This window comes from Ambystoma mexicanum, chromosome 1q (genome assembly GCF_040938575.1).
Source record: "Ambystoma mexicanum isolate Mex_15411 chromosome 1q, UKY_AmexF1_1, whole genome shotgun sequence".
Classification (NCBI taxonomy): Eukaryota; Metazoa; Chordata; class Amphibia; order Caudata; family Ambystomatidae; genus Ambystoma; species Ambystoma mexicanum.
The window spans coordinates 1,119,498,446-1,119,518,069 of record NC_090922.1 but is presented as its reverse complement, the minus strand read 5'-3'; the positions used below and the strand labels follow the sequence as shown (position 1 = coordinate 1,119,518,069).

The window sequence follows — 19,624 nt, the reverse complement described above, 5'->3', positions numbered from 1 at the left end:
ATTCTATCTAGCACCTCAACAATTCTCGGTCTCCTGGACCACCACCTCTCAACTCAATCCTCTAACTGTTGATGTTCTACAACGCTCTGTCTTGGGTCCTCCGCTCTTTAACCTCTACACCTCTGCTCCTGGGGCTCTGATCTCCTCTTTTCGGTTCTCATGCTAACTCTTTGTGAACGACACTAAAATCTTTCCTTTTCCTGAACTCTCCTCTGATCACTCTAATCAACATTTCCAGCTGTCTTTCTGCCCTTAACTATCGGATGGTTTCTCATTTTCTGGCATTACTCTCCCAAAACAGGTGATCAGTTCCCACCTGACACTCTCCCATACTCCTTCAGCTAGAAACCTCAGCGTCATCTATGAATCTTCTCACCCCTCCTCTACTTTCATCTCCAAAACTGCAACAGCAGCTTGCCGCAGCCTCCTAAGTATTAGGACATTTGGACACCTCCTTCCTATCAACACTGCCAAGCACCTGTTAAACACTTTTGTCTTCTCTAAACTGGACTACTGTGTCAGGATCATCTTTGGTCTCCCCAACTATGCCTTCTGTATTCTCAACAAGATCATTAACTTTGCTACCAGGAATCTCTTTGAACTCCCTCAATTTACACCTACTTTCTCGAACCGTCAACATTCAGGACGGCTGACTATGAACAACAGGGCCATATTTAAATTTCTCTGGTTCACAAATCTGTCCACAGTAAGGCACCACCGTATCTATCTTATAACTCTACAAGCCTTCTCGTAATCTTGATCTGCCTTCTAGACTACCTTTGCGGCACCTGCCCTCCCTGTGGTTCCTGTCACTACAGCGCTCTCTCTCTCTCTCTCTTCTTGCTTCACTTGCATGGAGTTCTCTTCCTGTGGACATTCGAGGAACCATCCACACCAATTTGTTCAGAGCCAAATTAAAACCCTACCTCCTCGTCTTAGTTCTCCCCTTAACCTGCCTCTCATCTGCCTCCTAGCTAACATGTCTCCCTCATCTCTAACCTGCTTCTGTCCCTCGCATTCTCTGCCTCTACTAGATTCATCCAACATGCTCACATAAAGACTACCTGCACTCAGAACATTTCCAATGTTGATTGTCCTTAATCTATGCAAGTCCACCAATATATTGTCCCCATTGACACTTCCATGTACTCCCCAACACAACCTGGTCAGAATGTCACTTGAACTCACCCCATTGTACAAAGCTCTCTGCGTCCTCTAAAATATGATATCTTAGTTATTGTATGTTCTTTTGTGATCAAAAGAGCATTGTTCTTCCCTGTATGCAAATAATAAATCAACCTTTCTGCAGGACTGTTTAGGAAGTTCTCTGCATGTTCCAGCACTTCTCAACGGTTCACAAGGTTATTCGGGCCTCCTCTTACAGAACAGACTAAGTCGTTTGCATTTTTATTTTTTACGGCGTTCTTAACAGTAAGGCCTGACTTACTCGCACTTGTTGTTTGCCTTTTACTGAATTTAGACCGTACACCAAGATGGAATTCTGTAGAAGCTATATTTGTCTTGGAGATTACAGAAATATTTCTCATATATGTACTCTTTGTCTAACACAAATGGTTCAGACAAATTAATGGATTACTCTGTCCCCTTCTCTCTGCAAGCCTTTTTCTGCTTCGTATTGACTTATGGTTTTGCACAGTGAAGAGATAGATCTATCTATTATTTGGAAAAGTGTGTCTGGGCTGCCTTCATGGCCCTGTCAAATGGGGGACAGAGCCCAATCCCAGCACCCCCGTAAGGTGCCGGCATGAGGACAGGCACCCTCCAATCCCTTCCTTGCCTCGATCGTTGGTGGCGGTTCCCCCTAACCCCCACAAGACACGCCGGGCGAAGCTGCAGTATGCAGCAGTCCAACGCTGCGGAGGGTGTGCTTATGCAGGAGCCACAGCAGAGCAGCCCCGGGGAGCAGGAGGCACAGCAGTAAAGCAGGAGAGAAGAGGTGGCATGTGGGCCTCCTCCTCAGAGGAGGCCACAGCGGGAGCAGCCCCAGGGCACAGAGGGGACAATGGGGAGTCCAGTGGAGAAGTTACGCCGCAGATAATGCGGCTCGGGCAGAGAGCATCTGCTGCAGTCGGTGTATGAAGAAGAGTGCTGCTCCAGACAAGCGGTGCTTTCGGAGCCCACGCATAAGCCAGTAAGCCACCAAGGAATCTTTTCGGGGACCGAGAACCTCCATGAAGGCCTGGTTACTGGAAACGCCACTAACCAACCAGGGATTCATTTAATAAAGAAAGACCTACAGGGAGGCCAGATACATGAATGCCCTATTAACCCATCAAAGAGTTGGCAGTTTGTTGGCTATGTCACAAATGTGGCCAGACCATGCAGAAAGGGGGTGGGGCTTAAAGGGCCTTATAAACCTTGTGAGCCTTTTTAAGCTCTTCCCATGACGCACTCCCTATAAGACAGGTCGGTTATTGGTCAGGGTAAGGTGGCTATTCGAGGGCGGGGTTGCAGTATTTATGAAGGTCTGCATGAATGTTTAAGTGTAGGTTAGTTGGGTGAGCACAAGAGGTGGAGGAGGATAGAGCAATAGGAGTGTGGAGCTTGTTGGGGAGAGGGTTGGGGTGAAGTGATTGTGTATGGGCGGTATGGAATGAGTGTTGTAGGAGTGGAGTAGGTAGTAGCAGTTTAGGTAGTCGGAGTAGTAATGGGAGGGAGAAATAGTCATTCTCGTAAGTAGTAGTAAAAGCAGCCGGCTAGAGAGAGATTTGAGAGAAAGAAGAGATACTAGAGAAGCAGAAGCAGGAGAGGAGCGGTAGTAGCATTAGAGCGGGAATAGTAGTAGTGAGAGATAGGAATGGCAGGGAGGCGGTAGTAGTAGTTAGGCAGAAACCTGTGCAGTTCCCTTAGGGAACACTGCAAAAAGTTTAAGACCACAGGAGTAAGCAGTAAACCCAATTGGTAGCAGTCTGTGACTGAGCAGTCAGACTTCTCTCAAGAAGAGTTAGGCAGTATATAGATAGGCTAAATAGGGCTAAAAATACAGTAGAACAAGCAAACACTGGCCAGAGCTTTGGTATAAAAGTATATAATTATTTATTTAAAAACACACTTATGAAAATACACTGGCACTAATATATCAAGCAAGTTCAAACACAGTCACTATAAGTATATACACCTCCCTAGTTAATTATTCGACAAGTCTAGGTTAAGACACCACTTATTAGAAAAACAGAGGTGAGCGCGTAACCTTAGATGGCACTCCAATAATTCGTTAAAAAGGGAGAGAAAAGGCAGAGTAGGAAAATAACACAGTACTAACACTTTTAAGAAACCAGAGCAAGTCAAGAAAGGCAGTGTCTACTCTAGAGCCAAAGTTCATAGGCCAGGCCCACTCTTGGAGAGAGCAAGGCGGAATGTGCCCAAGATCACACAGTGGAAATGTACTCAAAGTCTTTGCAGAAAAATGTCAAAAAGAGGTTGGAGTAGTTCAGAAAGGCAAGGTTAGCAGGTCTGAGGTCAACCCAGTTAGAAAGTCAAGGATTTACGGGACACCTTGGACAATCTGTTGCAAGGGAGACCAGGCGGGACACAGTACCTGAAATGGTGAGAAAGCTCCAGCGGTGGCAGTTGTTCCTGGCAGCGGGTGCAAGTCGTGGCTTCGACCAGAGGAAGAAATGATCTCGACGAGGAAGAAAGCTGGAGGTCGTTGCACTGCCAGGGAATAAACCAGCTGCGGAGTTCCCGATTAGAAGGTACGACCCTTTTATTCACGGTTAGTGGTGAAGCGTGGCTATCCGGCTGCCGGGGTGCTTGGCACGGGCGATTCGACCACGAGACGTCCAGGAAGGCGAAAAAGGCGAACTGGTTGGTCCCACCAGCTCAAAGGGAAGAAGACTCTTCTGGAAGATCTCCTCTGTCATCGGGGAAGTAGTGAGTTCGTACAGCAGGGCTCCACCGGTGGTGTCGTTGTAGATGGCTCAGCTTCTCCCCTCTTCGGATTCTTTAGGTCCTATGGCGACTTCTGACTTTCCAGTCCCCAAAGCCCTGCTTTTATGCAGAAAAACCCCCATTCAACAGTCTAGCTGTCACTCAAACATGCTAAGTGGTGAGCAGGGCGGCTCACCACTGGGCCAGTCACACAAGAGTGCGCTTGAGTTGCCAAGGCAACTTAGTCCAGGGTACCTAATCCCCCCCTCCCCCCACACATCCTGTTGACCCCAGACAGAGTGGCACCATTTGGAGGGCTTCTGGGCAGAAGCCCACCAAAAAGTGGAACAAAGGGCTCCACTTGGGTTAGAGTTTCAGAGGCGAACACAAACACCATTTTAAAACTGAGTCCTGGCAAAAAGACCCAACCGGGGAATAAATATTAAATAAATAACCCGGCGGTATCTTTAACATTGCACCAAAAAGTGGTGATAAGAAATATTCTGGTGGAATATTTTGCGTGGTATCCACTGCCACCAGCCAGAAACTCGACAAGGGGGGAACTGGACAGTGCCCCCTTGGAAAACAGACCCAGGGGCAATCGAATTACCCCTACCAGTACTTCCTCAATATGATGGTTTGTACTGGTTCTGTTCACAATTTGAGACTAGTAAAGCCAATGGTGACTTTACATGCCCTGGGAGACAGTAGTCAGTCCCAGGGTATGGAGTCTGTTTGGGGGTCACTGTGACACCCCTGTGTTACTGCACTGAGGGTGCTGTGTAACACACATACCAAAAACACATGAAGCCCTATGGAGTAACAGACCCCATAGCCCATAAAACAAATTCACAGTCAAAGGACATCCTCAAATCATGCCTAAGAGTGGGAAAAAGAGTCTCACTCTTAGCAGGAGAAAAAAATAAACCCCAAAAATCCAGCAAAGCTGCTGGGGGACTCACTAGGTTTGGGAAATTAGCCCTAACAGTAGTCGCAGAGAAGTAGTAGGAGAGAGGAGCATTTAACATCAATGGTAGTAAGCGGTAGTGACAGAAGGGAGTGGAAAGTCTGAGAAATAGGAGGCGAGGTAACATCAAAGGGTGGAGGTAGGACGGCTGGGTGTTTAGATCTGAGGAAGAGCAGAGGGTTGGGAGGAGAATATCCTGGGACCCAGTGCAGGATAGGGTCAGAGGAGACTATGCATGCAAGTAGGGAGAGAGTGGCACTGTGGTGAAGGAGGCACCATCCAGAACTCCTTTAGAACACTAAGCAGGGCTACGTTAGGGAAAGATGGCAGACCCCTAGTGAGGCATTCAGCCAACGCCTTGGGGAAGCCACACTTCGTATTAGAAGGAACATGGGACGGTAGGGGACACCTGCCGAAAGTTACTTGCATCCCAGTACGGATGTCTGGGGCAGTGAGTTGGAGAGGGACGGCCCTAGAGCTGAACATTCCACAACTCGACAGTCCCTGAAAGTTCCTTTTTAAAGAACTTACAACATTTTGTTGTTTGGACAACCTAAAGTAAACATACTTGGACTGTCAAAGGGAGTGAGTGTGGTTATTTGTGGCAGGCACCCCATCGTCATGTACTTTTAGATACAGCAAGCAATGTTTTCATAGCTTCCTTTTCTTATCGGTTTATTTCTCCATTGAGGATTAACTCAATAATTTGAATCGCCTGCATCTTCTTTTAGGTGCAGTGTTTACTGTGCCAGTGAGTTAGCCAAAATGTGTTCAAACTTCAGGAAGCAACTCAGGACATACCTGCTCCTTCAGTCACACCTAAGTGGCTAGAACTGATGCATCCACACCAAATCATTTAATTGACTCTGTGAGAGCTCATTACAGTTTAAATGCACATTATTATAAACATATATGGATAGCTGTATCTAGATTATGAAGTGACATGAAAAGGTGGGATTAACTTGCTGAGTTTGTTTTTCATAAAAACATTCTTCATGTTTATGGTCTTGTCACAGCGGTCTGTAGGATTTTCAAAGAACTGTTAATGTAAGAGGGCCTCTTGGAGTACCAAAGTCACTGCAGCCGAGTAACCTCCCCTGAATTACTAACTGGCGTGCTCTCATTGACGTTAAATATATATTGGTGCAACCCCTCCCCTCCATTTACAGCCATGAAGTGTTAACCTCATTTCACACAATTTGCAGTGCAGAACTTAATCTTTCTGACTGCAATGTTAGGCGTGCATAGTTTAGCTCAATTACGGAATTCTGCAACAGGATTTTTCATTCTGCAGTCCTCAAACGTTCCCTGAAAAGAAAGCACAAACGCCCTTTAAAAATGGCAGTATCACATAAAATCTTACATTTGCTAACTGTCCCTGGTACTCAAAACAACACGAATAAACATTGTGCCTGCTTTGTGTTTTCTTTGATCATATTTGTAAAATATTGTAGCTGTATAGATTTAAAAAAAATTAATTTAAAAAAGTTTAAAAATAAATCAAATAAAACATTAAAAAAAAAGAAAGTTATCTAGTTGCTTGCAGCAATGTAACGACACACAGAAGTCTTGAAATCTCATAGGAAGCATTATAGAGAACGAATGGTCATTACAGACACTTAAATATGGATGGATAAAAGGGAGTAATGCATTCAGCTGTTGATTGTTACTTTGGTGGTTGCCCACAAAATAAGCATTGACTAGCCAATAGATTGTGTACAGTGTATAGCCATTTCCAGACAGTCTTCCAGAACCACCTGTACACCAGGAACAAAGCACTCTCTGATTTGTATATCTGCTTTTTTGGCAGATTAAAAAGGGTGTGGGTGGGGCACAGATAGCAGATCATCCATGCTGTCCCCTGCTTTTATGGAGCATGCGCTCCCAGCATTCCATGCTGCTTGTATTCTTTTGCAACACAGATATGGTTGGAGTGTCCAGTCGATCTCGTCAGCCCGCTGCATATCCATGACCACAGTTGGCAAATTGGTGACTCTGTCCTTAATCATCCAACTCTAAAAGGTTAGACTTTAAGAGTTAAAGAAAATAGTTTGTCATGACGTTCACGGAGGTCAAACTATGACAGGGTTTGAAATTAAGATCCGATAAGCGGGAGCTAAAACCAGCTCGTAGTTGTCTGGCAGGAGATACCGATGGGGAACCAGGAGCGAGTGCTGTGTGCACTGCGTACTTCACTTGCACATGAGATGCACATTTTAACTTTTTGCCCATTATGTATGGTTCATTATGTTTTTTATGTATACTAGATGTGTTCTAATTCTTCTTTATTAACATTCTCAAACACTCAGTGAATGTCACATAGGCATGTTTGTAAGGGCACAACATGGCCAGAGTAGACAAAAGTAGCTCCCGGTAGCTGTTGGTTACAAGCTAACCATGCTCACCCTGGCTAAAAGCAGTAGCTAAATAGCTCCAAGCAATTCCAAACCCTGCTATGATAGGTCTCACAGTTCCATGCCTAAATGTTTTTTTTCTGTATATTTTCTATATTTAGCCTTCAGCCCAGCACCATAAATCATCCCGAAGAGACCGGTCAGAAACAGAACCAGAATCCTATCAGCTCTCTCGTTGGACCCCTGTCATCAAGGATGTAATGGAGGTAAGGCATTTGCATTATCTGAACACAACCTAAACAGTCATAGCTATGCACGTTTCTTTCAGACAATAATTCAATTTTGACTGAAAGCCTTCTGCATGTGAAAGATTGGTTTCAGATTTCTTGTAGTGCCCTCCTCATCTATATTGGTAAAGTATCTAGTTTCCTATACTATCAGTCTCTTCCCAAAATGTATTGCTAATTGGTAGTATCCTCCCTCATACCAACTTTATTCGGCCATCCGGCCATCAGGCCATCAAAGTACATTATAACAAACGAATAATTACAATAACATGGACCAGCCTTTCCACAAAGTAAAGAAACAATGACCAAAGCCCCAAGACCGATCCCAGAATCGACAGCCCATGACTCAGTTGAATTTCAATCAGATGGCCAAATGAACAAGAACTCTGCCTCTATGTTTAGTTCACCAAAACGTTTTCCCGAAAAGGAATTGCCTTAGCTCCAGAGAGCAGTAAACTTTGTGACATATTTTCCAGGGAGTCAACAATGGAATGCTGGGGGATATGGGCTGATTCCAGTCATGCTGTGTGGTGACGAACGGCATCTCATGGCAAGACCCAAAATGCCATTGCCCACTCTTTGGTCCCCAGATCAATGCATTTGTAGTTAAATGCAGACCCATCTTTATAATGTAATCTTGTACAATTCATAATTTCATCTCGAATTAATGATGAGCAGCCGCATAACGCTCAGAACCAATGAATATATTTGTTGATAAGCGATTCCCTAGATTCTGGGTGATAAGAGGTTGCTTTTGGGTACTCCACGCAAGAATACCTGCCCCCTCCCCCTTCTGAATCCCTCTCATGTTGTATTCTGCATTTTGTCCATACTGGAGTCTGAAGCACACCCTGGTCTTTGGGGACTGGGTTGGGTTTGGCATGGCCTGTCCCTCCACCTGACCTACCGCCCGTTTGTGTCACTCTAGGCCCCAGATCCACCCACCCGCATGTAGCCTGCTCTGGTGGTTATGTGATTTTGATCTGTTGGGTTGGAATTTGTCTGGTACTGCATAAATCGGCGGGTATCAAACTGAGCATTAATATAGCCAATCTGGTCAGGGAGGTTCAGGGGGCTGCCAAATTACAATGGGCCTTTCTCACTAGTGGTTGGGAGGCCCTATATTGACCTCCATTCTGGGCTTGTACTCCCCCATAGGTGGTGGTCCTCTTTGTTCATTGAGACCAAGCGGAAGCAACTTCTTTAAATCTGTTAGTTCAGCTAAAATGCGATTACATTTGCACCCCGTTTGTCTCTCTATTTGGTCAGGGTCTGCAGTGCAGGGAGATGGGCATGCCAGGAGAGGAAAGAATACAGGGAGATTTGTACACGGCTGTATGCCGTTGTCAGCACACATGGCCCAGATCTTGTCTTTAGGGTCCCTTGATAAGATGAGGGGGCTGGGGCTGATCATAGGGGGTGGCAGCCCCCTTTGTGTGGGCTCTTTACTAGGGTGATGAATGCCTCCTTCTGAGCTACCGCACTAGCTGCAACTTTATCTTAAAAAATATCAAAAAAGGTAGCAGGCGCTCCTCTCCAGGAAGAACATGGCATAAGTGTCAGAAAGTCATGCAGCCAGCATCTTTACTAACGCCATTACCCATGGTGCTATATTGGACGATTTGCCCAGCATCCCAGGGGACCACCCACTCGGACAAGGATGGTCCAGGAGGCCATGACCAAATTGCCATCAATCCCCTTAACCCCACAGCAACAACCCTCAAAAAGATTACTGAGGGCAAGTCTCTGGAGAATTGCACAGATGACAATGATACTTCTGGCTTCACACCCTGTCTCGATGCATCCGAAGCCTACATAGATCATGTAGTTTAGTTTGTTCGCTTGTTATGTGCGTATACAGCAAAAAATTTCAGTTTCAAAGCGCCCACGGGGCAACAGGGAGGGAACATGGGATAGCAGTACAATTAAAACATACAAAAAAATACAGCGGGTGATGGAAAACCAAACCTACTATGCCTTGTGAGTATTCAGAACGTGTAAGTGCAGCAAGGAAGAGGGTAGTGGGGTATGTGCTGGGTTGTCCGTGCTTGAGGGTGAGCCACAGATGAAGTGCAAGGAATGGTAAGTGCTATGCGGCCAGGAGCCGCGTTGTGTAGGAAAGTACGAGTCTGCAGTGCGGAAGGTGTGCCGAGGCAAGTGCTGAAGGTAGACAGAAGCTAGGGAGATTGGGTGTGAGCGGTCAGGGGCCCTCAACTGTGAGATTAGTAGAGGAGGGAAGAACGGAAGGAGGAGGAAAGTCTTGATGTGCTTGCGGAACTTAAGAAGGTCTTGCTCAAGATGCAGAGGGAGGGGGAAGCTGTTGCATAGGAGGGATCCTGCTGAGGAAAGCGAACAACCTCCTGGTCTCTGTTCAGAGAAACACTTTACACACAGGGAGTTGGTGCCAGAGGAGTGCAGAGGTCTAGAAGGAGAGTATTTTGTAAGATAATTCAAATAAGGGTAGCAGGCGCTCCTCTTCCTCAGAGAGGAATTGCCATAGCATTTCGGTGCTGGACTGCCCATGTGGGCGGGACAAAGATTGATATGCAAATGTATATTTCCCATCTGTGAAAGGTACAGTGAGCAAAAAGCGTGTGCTGCAAACTCTCATCTCAGAACAGGTTATCATGCCATGTTCTTTCTGGAGAGGAGCACCTGCTACCCTTTTTGAAATTGTTTGACTTGACAAACTCTCATTCCGGGGAAGGCTGGAAAACATTCTTGAAGGGTGGTTTCACTCTGTTGCTAGCACAAATGAGTCTATTCTCAGCTGTGCCGCTATTCCCTTCTTCCACTGGTTAGGTTCTATTTGCCGAAGGTTGAGCCGACTATTTTATATGGGCTGGCCATAGTACCCTTTGACTTGGGGCCCTATTTGAACACACTACAGGGCCAGCTATGGAAAAAACCTTGGGCTTGGTGAATTTGCTTCCAAATATGGTGATAAGGCATGAATTGGGCCTGGTGTCTCTAGCTGGAAGGAAGGGATCTGTGGAAGAAACTGGCTCAGTATGGTAAATTTCTCAACCCTCCTAAAAACTCACTCTACCAAAAATTGGGGGAAGTATCCACTTTACAGTCAGCAACTTCAGTTAATGACTTCAAGGGAGAAATGTGCAAGATTCTGTTCCTAATAGGCTCATCAACAGAAGAGCTGAAGATTACCCTGAACTTTGTTAAAAAGAAGTTGTTCATGGCAGATTGGTGCAAAACATCTGATTTATTGGCTACGTTCTCCTTTTATAGTGAGAACGTGAAATTCAGACGGAAGAGAGTGGAAACTCTTCAATATATCTTTATTCCCCTCTCCTAAAATCCAAAGGGTCTACATCTGCTTGCGCTTAAACCAATTTCCAACTCGTGAGCAGAGGAGTAAATGGGACAGTTCCATAAAAACCATCAACTGTAGGTTCTGTATGCAGCACTCTGCTGAGGAATTCCTGAAACACATTTTTTGTGATGTGTAGCTTTCGGGACGGCGAGGCCGAGTTATCTGGGCTCGACAAAACTCATGGAACTATTCTGGGTCAGACTCATGTGGGGAAATGGGGTGAAACTGATTGTAGCCCTTTATGCATTTCTTTGTGTTATCAAACGTTTGGTGTGTCTCATGGACGTGCTGTTCTTAGGGAAGTGCGTGGAGGTTTGACAAACCGTACTCTAAACCTTTCTGTATCTGCATCAACTGAATTGTGTTGTGTAGTTTAATGATCAAATGGGTTTTCCTTTTTCTTTTTTTTTTTACTCCTTTTCTTTTTCTATTTTGTAAGCTGTTACTCAGTGTGATTTTCTTTTTTTTCCTTTTTTTCCAATTGTATTTGTCTGAGAAAGGCTTATTTTTAGAGACTAAAACACAATTAAAAAGAACTTTAAAAACACGCTTTCCGCATGCCCAAAAGCTAGGGTATGGTGTCCAGCACCTTGAACGCTCAGGTCGAATCAAGGCCGCTTGCTGGAGGCAATCCCTTCTCGTCGCTCTGCACCAATGTGGCATCCTCTTCGAAGTAGTCATTAGTGCCAAAGGTAGCAGCAGGATCGGCTTTGACATTGAGATCCCTTCCTGAGACCAGAACAGAGTTCTTTCAAGCTATTCCAGTCGATTTTCAATGAGAAGGCGACCAGATCCCCTTTGGCTTCAAGCCCTTCCACTGTAGTCAGTAAGACTTCCACAAAGACTGTATTGGGGAAGAAACTAGACTGGCTGACACCTCCCCTGAACTCGACCGGATGCAGGCATACCCATATGCCATCCTAAACGTGGCATACAGGCATGTAATCTATTCAGTCTCCAAGGATCTCGGTTTGGACCCGACCCACAAGGCCTGTTAATACAAAATGACTAGCATTCATCACAAAGGTCCCCGGAAAAAGCCAGTGCTTCCATTTCTTGGGGTACTGAAGGAACCTATCCTAGTACTGTGGCAAACCTGTGTAGTACATCTGCAGTCAACAGAGAGCTGGTTAAAAAAAATATAGACCAGTAACCTCCTATCCAAGCATCTGAGTCTGTTCAGATGGCCATGACGGAGTCAAAATCTTGGGCCCCCCAATCCCTTCCCCGGATAGGTATGGGAAGAAAGTTGACGTCATGACGAGAACGTTTTCACCTCGATGAGCATGGCCCTCAAGGCCATTAACACATCCTTTCCCCTTGCATAGTTTTTGCACATTTTATGGGAAGTGATCTCCGAGGCTGTGTCCCATCTCCCTAATGATGAAATTGGAGATGGATTCAATGACCTAGTTGGTGACAGAAGGGAGGTAGTGTGTCAAAGCCCCCAAGTGGGGCTCAATTCCTCAGATTGTCTGGCCCAATAAATGCCGACGATTTCAATGGCCAGGGTTTCTCTTGGCTAACAACATTGTGTTCCAGCCCAGATGTCAAAGCAAAACCCCTTGATGCAGAGCACTTACTCAATCCAAAGGCGTATGACAGCTTGGAGAAATGTCCTGCTTCTGTAGTGGTTGCTAAGTCTCTAGGATTGGCACTGAGACAACGGTCCACTCAAACAACATCAGCTTTGAGAGGTCGCCCTTTTCACTATTTCAGCTCCTTCAGCCAAAGAGGGCAAGGTCAATCTGGCCCTGGGCAAGGAAAGAGAAGGTTTACCAGAGCGGGTAGAGGGAGAGGTGGTAGAGGAGCACAAACACCCATGGCTACTGTCCCCCTCCAGGCCCTTATCCTACATCAAAACGTCCGTTAAGTGCTCTCACACCTCTGCAGTAGAAGCAAGATTAACCCATAACACTGAGGAAAGGTTTTACATAAATTTGGATGCATGGGTTCACCAGGTGGTGACCCAGGGCTACTGCCTCCTTTTCGTAAGGCAGTGTCATCCTTCCCAACCCTTTCAGCCTCTAGGTCCACTGCTCCTGCAGTAGATTTGTTCCCTGCTAGAGAACGCTGCCAAAGAACCAGTGCCTTCTACAGAGCTGTGCCAGGGGTTGTACTCCCACTTCTTCTTGGTGCCAAAACATATCGGAGGACTGCGTCCCATCTTGGACCTGAATGGTTTGAAAAAGTTCCAAAGGGCGGGCAAATTAAAGATGGTGATCCTAATACGGGGTCTAGATTTATGGGCTTGATTGGGGTCACTGGACCTCAATTGTGCATATTGCCATATGTCTATGTACCCCAAGCACAGGAAGTACCCGAGATTTGCGATTGGCAGCGCCCAACACCAGTGTTGGGTCTTGCCTTGCAGACTAACCTCTGTCCTGGGGGACTTCACCAAATTGTCTGTGCCTGTGGGCCAATCTAAGGAGAGGGGGGGGGGTAGGGTTCTAGTCTTCCTTTGCCTGGAGGATTGGCTAAAAAATGATCATTCTCCAGAACAAGCATTGGACCATCTGACCTGGACCTGCCTCCTTTTATGCAAACTGAGCTTCTCCCTGAACTTCAAGAAGTTCCAAGTGATGCCTTCACAAGCACGCTAGTTTATTCAGAGGCATAGACCTTCACCTGAGCCTCAGCATGCTCAACCTGCATGCATGGCTTCTGAAAGGCTGAGGTACAAGGACTTCGATTTTCAGCAAGATGTCATGGAGGTTTCACTTTCTGCAAGAAGCCTGGCAACTTACAGTATGCAGTTGCTGTTTGAAGAAGTTCTGCAGCTGGTGCAGGGGCAAACGTATAGACCCTTATTTATGCAACACAGAATCTTATCTTTTTGTTAAACCTTGCCCAACAGGCCTTCAGATGCCTATAGTTAAGACCTACCTTTCTGTGCTGTCTGTTTAGACTCGCATCAGAGCCAGGTTTGTATTTTCTATACCTACATCGATGCAATTCCTAAAAGGACTGAAAAGCACATATTCCTACATCCCATCCCCTTTTCACCACATATGCGTGTCATCCAAGGGACTGGGGCCAGAGATCAATTTGCACAGTACAAGATATATTCTCCCTCAATAAAATTTTTAGTTGTGCAGGCAGTAATGCATGGCAGTGAAGGCTAGCTCGCCCTGCTCACTCCGCATACTGCCAACACCCTTCAGTCATTGTCTCGGTTTTGATGCTCAGCACAAGCCTTCCATTTCTCATCCACACAATTTATTTCTCCTTTTCTTACTTTTTCCCCCATCACCTCATACCCTGGTAAAATAAAAAATGTTTAATGACTGGTGTAACAGGGTTTGCATTGTGCTCCTTCAGCTGTTAACATTATGTGACAGCGGACTCCCACTGGCATTGCCTTGAGTGCCTGAGCCCCAAGCATAAGTGGGTTGATTGCACATCATGCCATTTTCCCCCATGTGCTCCATGCAGCAAATTAGGCAATATGGAAGAGGCCTTCAACAGGCCTCCTCTGCATCATATTAGAGTTCATCAGATCCAAGAAAAAACATGTTCAGCTAAGGGATCCATCAGCACCCCGCTCTGGTCCACCAAGCGGGAGGGACATAAGTCCTGTCATGGCTTGCCACCGTTCTACTGGGGCTTGCCCTGATGCCTCACAGGCTTCTACCAGTGCCAGCACTGAGGACCCCCCGGGTCGGGTCCGTTGAACGTGCAGGGACACCTGAGCGTCGGAAACCTACCGATCTCTTGCTTAATTTTATCAGCGTACGCACAGAGGGCCCTGCTGATTCTTTGGCACCAGGCTCAGCACTGAGCAAGTCTCCCTGTGTCTCATAAAAGGTGCAGCAACTGGCTCACAGCAAAGGGCCACTACAGGTACCACAGAAAGCTCAAAACACTATGTCGAATAGCCCACAAGAAGGCGATTGTGTGGTGTATGGCTTGTCTGTGCAGAAGTAATGTTGTGATGTCATGTGAAGTGTTTATGCCCGAGTGTTGGAATGTATGTGTGAATGTTCTAACCTGGTCAGTTGGTCAGCCCTCTGCCTGGGTGATGGGCCGCCAGTGTTTTATGTCCTTTATGTAACTTGAATGTAACTTAAGAAACTGCTTATAAAGATACCTATGAAGTCAGTAATAAACCTAGCAAGTCAACCTAAGAAGGCTGGGAGCTGCATCATTTCATTGGCGACGAGTTGGTCTTTCCAGGAGAAGCTACGCGTCGAAAAGCTGGTACCCTGCTGTAGGGGGTGCAGGAAGGAAGAGAAGGACAACACTGCCCCCAAATGAAGTAAGGCCCATCACCCGGGGCGGTAAAAGAAGGGGGGGGTGGAGAGCTGTGTACAGGTGCAAATGCCCATCATAAACTGAATAGGGCTGTATGGAGAGCGGAGTCCTGTGTCAGGGAAGGGAAACTGACCCATATGCTGGGAAAGGGAAGCTGTGCCAGCAGCAGGTAAAAGCGGCAAGCATGGTCTCATAAGTGCTGAGTGAGCGACAATTTGCTCTTGGAGGGAGCAACATTCAAGTCTTTATGAAATAATGAAGATTTTTGTTGGCCGAACTGTGAGTACGGATGATCATACTCCCAAGGTACCGTAATGTCCCCCTGGATGTATGTGAGGCACATGTCTGTGCCGGTGGTGCCTTACGCTGTGGGGGCGCGCATGTCCCTGGCGACGGTTGGGAATGGGATGATCTGTCCTTGCCCGAGGTTCCTCTGCAAATGGGGATGTCAACGAGTGCTTGAGGGAGTTGGTAGAAGCGTAGAATTCCGCCGAACATCAGATTTGCTTACCTGCTGTGTGACAGTGCAACGAGCGGTGCATGGTCCGGGTGCGCGTTATTCGTCCACTGTGAATAAAAACAAGGAAACAGGGATTTTAGAACAAATAACCCTAGGACGTCTATCTACGTGTTGAGGAAGCAGATGTCTGCTTCCAGATTGCTGTCGCGAACATGCAGAGCGGAATGGATCGTGAGAGAGCAGCTGGACCTGGCTGCTGGTATGCGGATTGTAAGGCGTCCGTGCCCATCGGATGGACAGCTGGAGCTGCGCTCAACGGAATCTAGGTTGGAACGGTGCAGTGACATTTATTTGGGACGGACAAGGTCTTCCATTGGGAAAGGTCATCAAGATGGTTTTAATTGCAATGGTTTCGAGGAGCACGGCCCACAGAAGCGTCTTTTTTTTTTTTTTTTTTTTTTTTTTTTTTTTAAGTTGGGTTGTGGCAAAGACTGATGTTGTATGATGTAGCCTGGGATAAAAATCTGTTTGGGAAATCTTACGGTTGGTTATGTACTTGACGATTTGCAGGTTATGGGTGTTTGTTCCACCCAGGGTCTTTTAGCAAAACCCTTGTACAAGATTGAAGTCAATTTTCGATGCATCATATCGACTTAGCTTTCCGGGCGATTTGCCTGGGTGTAAACATAGGTCGCACAGCATGTACCAAAGATACACATTTCGACAAAGATGTTCAAGATAAAAATTCTGGAACTTCCATTCAAGGGAACCAACACTTTTCACTCATCCGTTGATGAGTTGAATAAAAAGAAGACTTCTACTTTGACAGCTAAGTCCCTGACTGTACTTGCCAAAATACCTCAAAAGACCTTTCCATTGTCTAGACAGTCACTTTCTGATTTCAGGTCAAACATTTTGAGGGGATTTTGTAACTACCACGATCAAAAAACAGGCAACCAGACGGGTCTCGCTGTGTTCAGAGACGCAAACAGCAGAGGTCCTCCACTAAAGGCTCTTTCCCTTCCTCCACTTTTGGCACCTCGGACTCGAAAAAACAATAAATTTGTCGTTCATATCCAACATCCCCGGTGGGGGCAGACTTCATTTTACTATCTATGCTCAGGGATTCTTTGCTCCTCTCAGTAGTCAATCTCTGAAACGGTTTATCCATCCCTCTAGTTCCTCCTTCTCCCACTCTCCTTCACTTTGACTCTGCCGCCTGTTTCTTGGAAGTCTCCAAACTCTTTCTGATCAAGACAATAGAAAAGATTGCTTCCCAAAAAAGAGGAAGGAGATTTTAACCATGCCTCTTTACTGCCCCGAAGAAGAACCAGGTGGCCCAGAGGACAGTCTTGGGTCTGCCTTTTCTGAACCTCTTCATTTAGAAAAATTCAAGATGGTGACGCCAGTTCAAATCCGAAATGCCATTTGCTGGAGAGACTAGTTGTGAGCTGTGGATGTAAAAGACGGCTACTTATATGTTCCTATGCCGACCGCGCACAAGACATTTCTGAGATTTTCCCTGGTCAGGGGTGTGTGTGGGGGAGGGGTGGTCATTATCCATACCTGGAACTGTCAGTCTGGAGGCTCCAGACTGTTCACAAAAGTGTGGCTGGTTTCAGCTCACTTGCAAACTCCAGCAGTGCACTTATCGACGACTGGCAAATCAGTGCAGAGATTGGGTCTCTTTTTCTGTCTTGGTCTGTCTGTCAATCAGATAACATCCTGTTTGTATCCCACTCAGTACATCACATGTATAGGTTTCCAATGAGACTGAAGCTCAGGGAGTGTCTACCCCACAGCAGAGAGGATTCAGGACATACAATGACAGATGTCTCATTTCCAAAGTTGACGCAAAGGTTCACTTTGGTGGGTGCAGTACCTGTTTGGACTCATGGATGCCTCTACTTATCTGGACCCTTTTCTTGCCTCAAGATGATGCGCCTACATCTTTACCACTCCTCCTGCTGCATCCAGGAGGTGGACAAAGAATCAATATTCTGATTCTGTTGGAATTGAAGGTAGACCTGAAATAGTGGAACCTGGAATTTGCTGGTGGGGATAACTTTTCAGGACCCTACTCTTCAGCATGTGATATTAGATTCTTCCCTCACGGGTTTGGGGGTGACTCTGGATCAGCTGTAAACACACTCACTTTGGACTCCAAAAGAGGAGCCACATATACATGTTCTAGAGCTCATGGTAATTTCCAGGGCTTTCTAATTGCTCCTTACTGCACAGCTAAAGGTTTTATTAAAGCAAACTCTATTGTGCTTTGCATAGAGAGCTCCGGTCCCGTCCCCTTGGATGGACAACCATAAATATAGGGAAAAGCACTATGGACGAAGAGTACAGAAGTCGCTTTGGTGAGTGACCTTTTCTTTCCCACTAGTACAGTTTATTCCGCCTACCTGGAATATGAGCCTAGTCTTAATTTTTCTTTTGGTGGATCTTTTTGAGCCTGTGCATTAATTTCCTCTTATGATTTGGAGGACCCTTCTTTTGATAGCATTTACATCAGCAAAAAGGGTGAGTGAGCTACACACCCTATCCTGCAAGCCTCCATGCTTGGTCTTCTCACTCCAAGTGAATCCGTCCTTTCTCTCGCAAAGTTGTTTCAGAAAATCATTTGGCTCAGAAAATCCAGCTTTGGGGATCCTACCCTCTGCCTAACTCTCCTAGGGATGAGTAAAGGTTCCACAGCTGGGACCCCAAAAGTCCTTTAAATTTGTTAGGACTACAGAGTTTTAAGGTGGAAGGTCAACTTTTTGTTGGTTACAGCAGTGCTAGGAGAGGGGTAGGTTGATGGCAAAACTGATGCGTTACAGATGTTTAGAGCTTTGAACCTTGGAATGCTATTCTATGGCAAGGAAGGTCGTGCATTAGGGCCTCGACACATTCCAGAGGGATGGTGTTGGGTAAGATAATTATGATCAATCTTCCTGACCTGTGTCAACCCCAGAACCTTTTACTTGAGCTTGTTAATTATTTTACCTTGTCCCTAGGTGAAGGGGAATCTTTTTCCCCTCACCTAGTCTTTTACTATTTTTATCAGTAACCTTTTTATGTCTCTCCATAGTGTGTGATTCGAGTTATAGTTTCCTATAACTTTGGACTGACTGTAATGTGCTATGGCAGCACACAGCATTTTAAATGTAGTGGCTCCCTTTTAATTCTCATTATTTCTTGGGTAACCTACTGTTCCCAGGAGGTAAAGTGGGATTCACATCAACTTTACATTTATTATAGTGGACCTTCATACCCCACCTTATGTGGAGTGTTGGGGGGGGTGGGAGGGGGCACAATGTATCCCCTTTCTTACTTACCTGGAAATGTTTTTGTTAGAGTTGCAAGTCTGTTTGAATGGCTGGTGGCAGTGGTTTACCTTAATGACTTTTAGTCATTATTACTCACAGGCTGTCCAATGAGCCGCAGTAATGCACAGGAGGGCCACCATTCTCTTAGAATGGTGAGCTCCTTCTTTTTTTCACCATTTTCTCGTTTGCTTGGTTCCTAGGTCCTCTCTTGCCATGCTAGGTGGGAACAACATCGGTTGACGTTTTGTTTTCAGTGGGAATCCTTTGTATTCCCTGCCGAGGCTACAGAGTGTTTGAGAAGGCAGGAAGCGAATGAGGAGTCCAAAACTCTGCAGCCCTTTCTTTCACCATGCCTAAAATGAACCTTTTCCCTCTGGGGGGCTGGCCCGATTGAACAGCCAGACCGCCCCTTTCTGTAAACTGCAGGGAGAGTTTGCAGAAGTTGTGCTTTAGTTTGTGATAAATACTCTGATCCTGGAAGCTGCTGACAAGTCGACCACTGGAGCTGAACTCTAAGAGGAAGATGAAGAAAATATGTCTTATAGTGATTTCTAGTGACCATATAGTTTGCTGTGCAACCGGAGGCCGATGTAAGCCTTCCTTCCAGTCGACCTGGTTCTATGTCTTATTTTTGCTTTTTGTATGTCGTCTAACAAAATGTTTTTATTTATTTTTGTTTGGCCCGATTTTAGGCAGCCTACAAAAATTGAAAAGACCATGTTGCTTCCCCCACCCACCCAACTACCCGATGCGAAAGCCA

At 45.9% G+C, this 19,624-nt stretch overlaps 1 protein-coding gene across 1 annotated transcript in view; it reads left to right on the top strand.

Annotated features, from left to right (window-relative positions):
• STXBP3 (syntaxin binding protein 3) overlaps positions 1-19,624 on the top strand; it is a 639,289-nt gene that overhangs the window by 513,290 nt on the left and 106,375 nt on the right. The window contains exon 16 of the mRNA XM_069641861.1: positions 7,374-7,478. Coding sequence (XP_069497962.1) covers positions 7,374-7,478 — 105 coding nt within the window. The remainder of the gene's footprint in view (positions 1-7,373; positions 7,479-19,624) is intronic.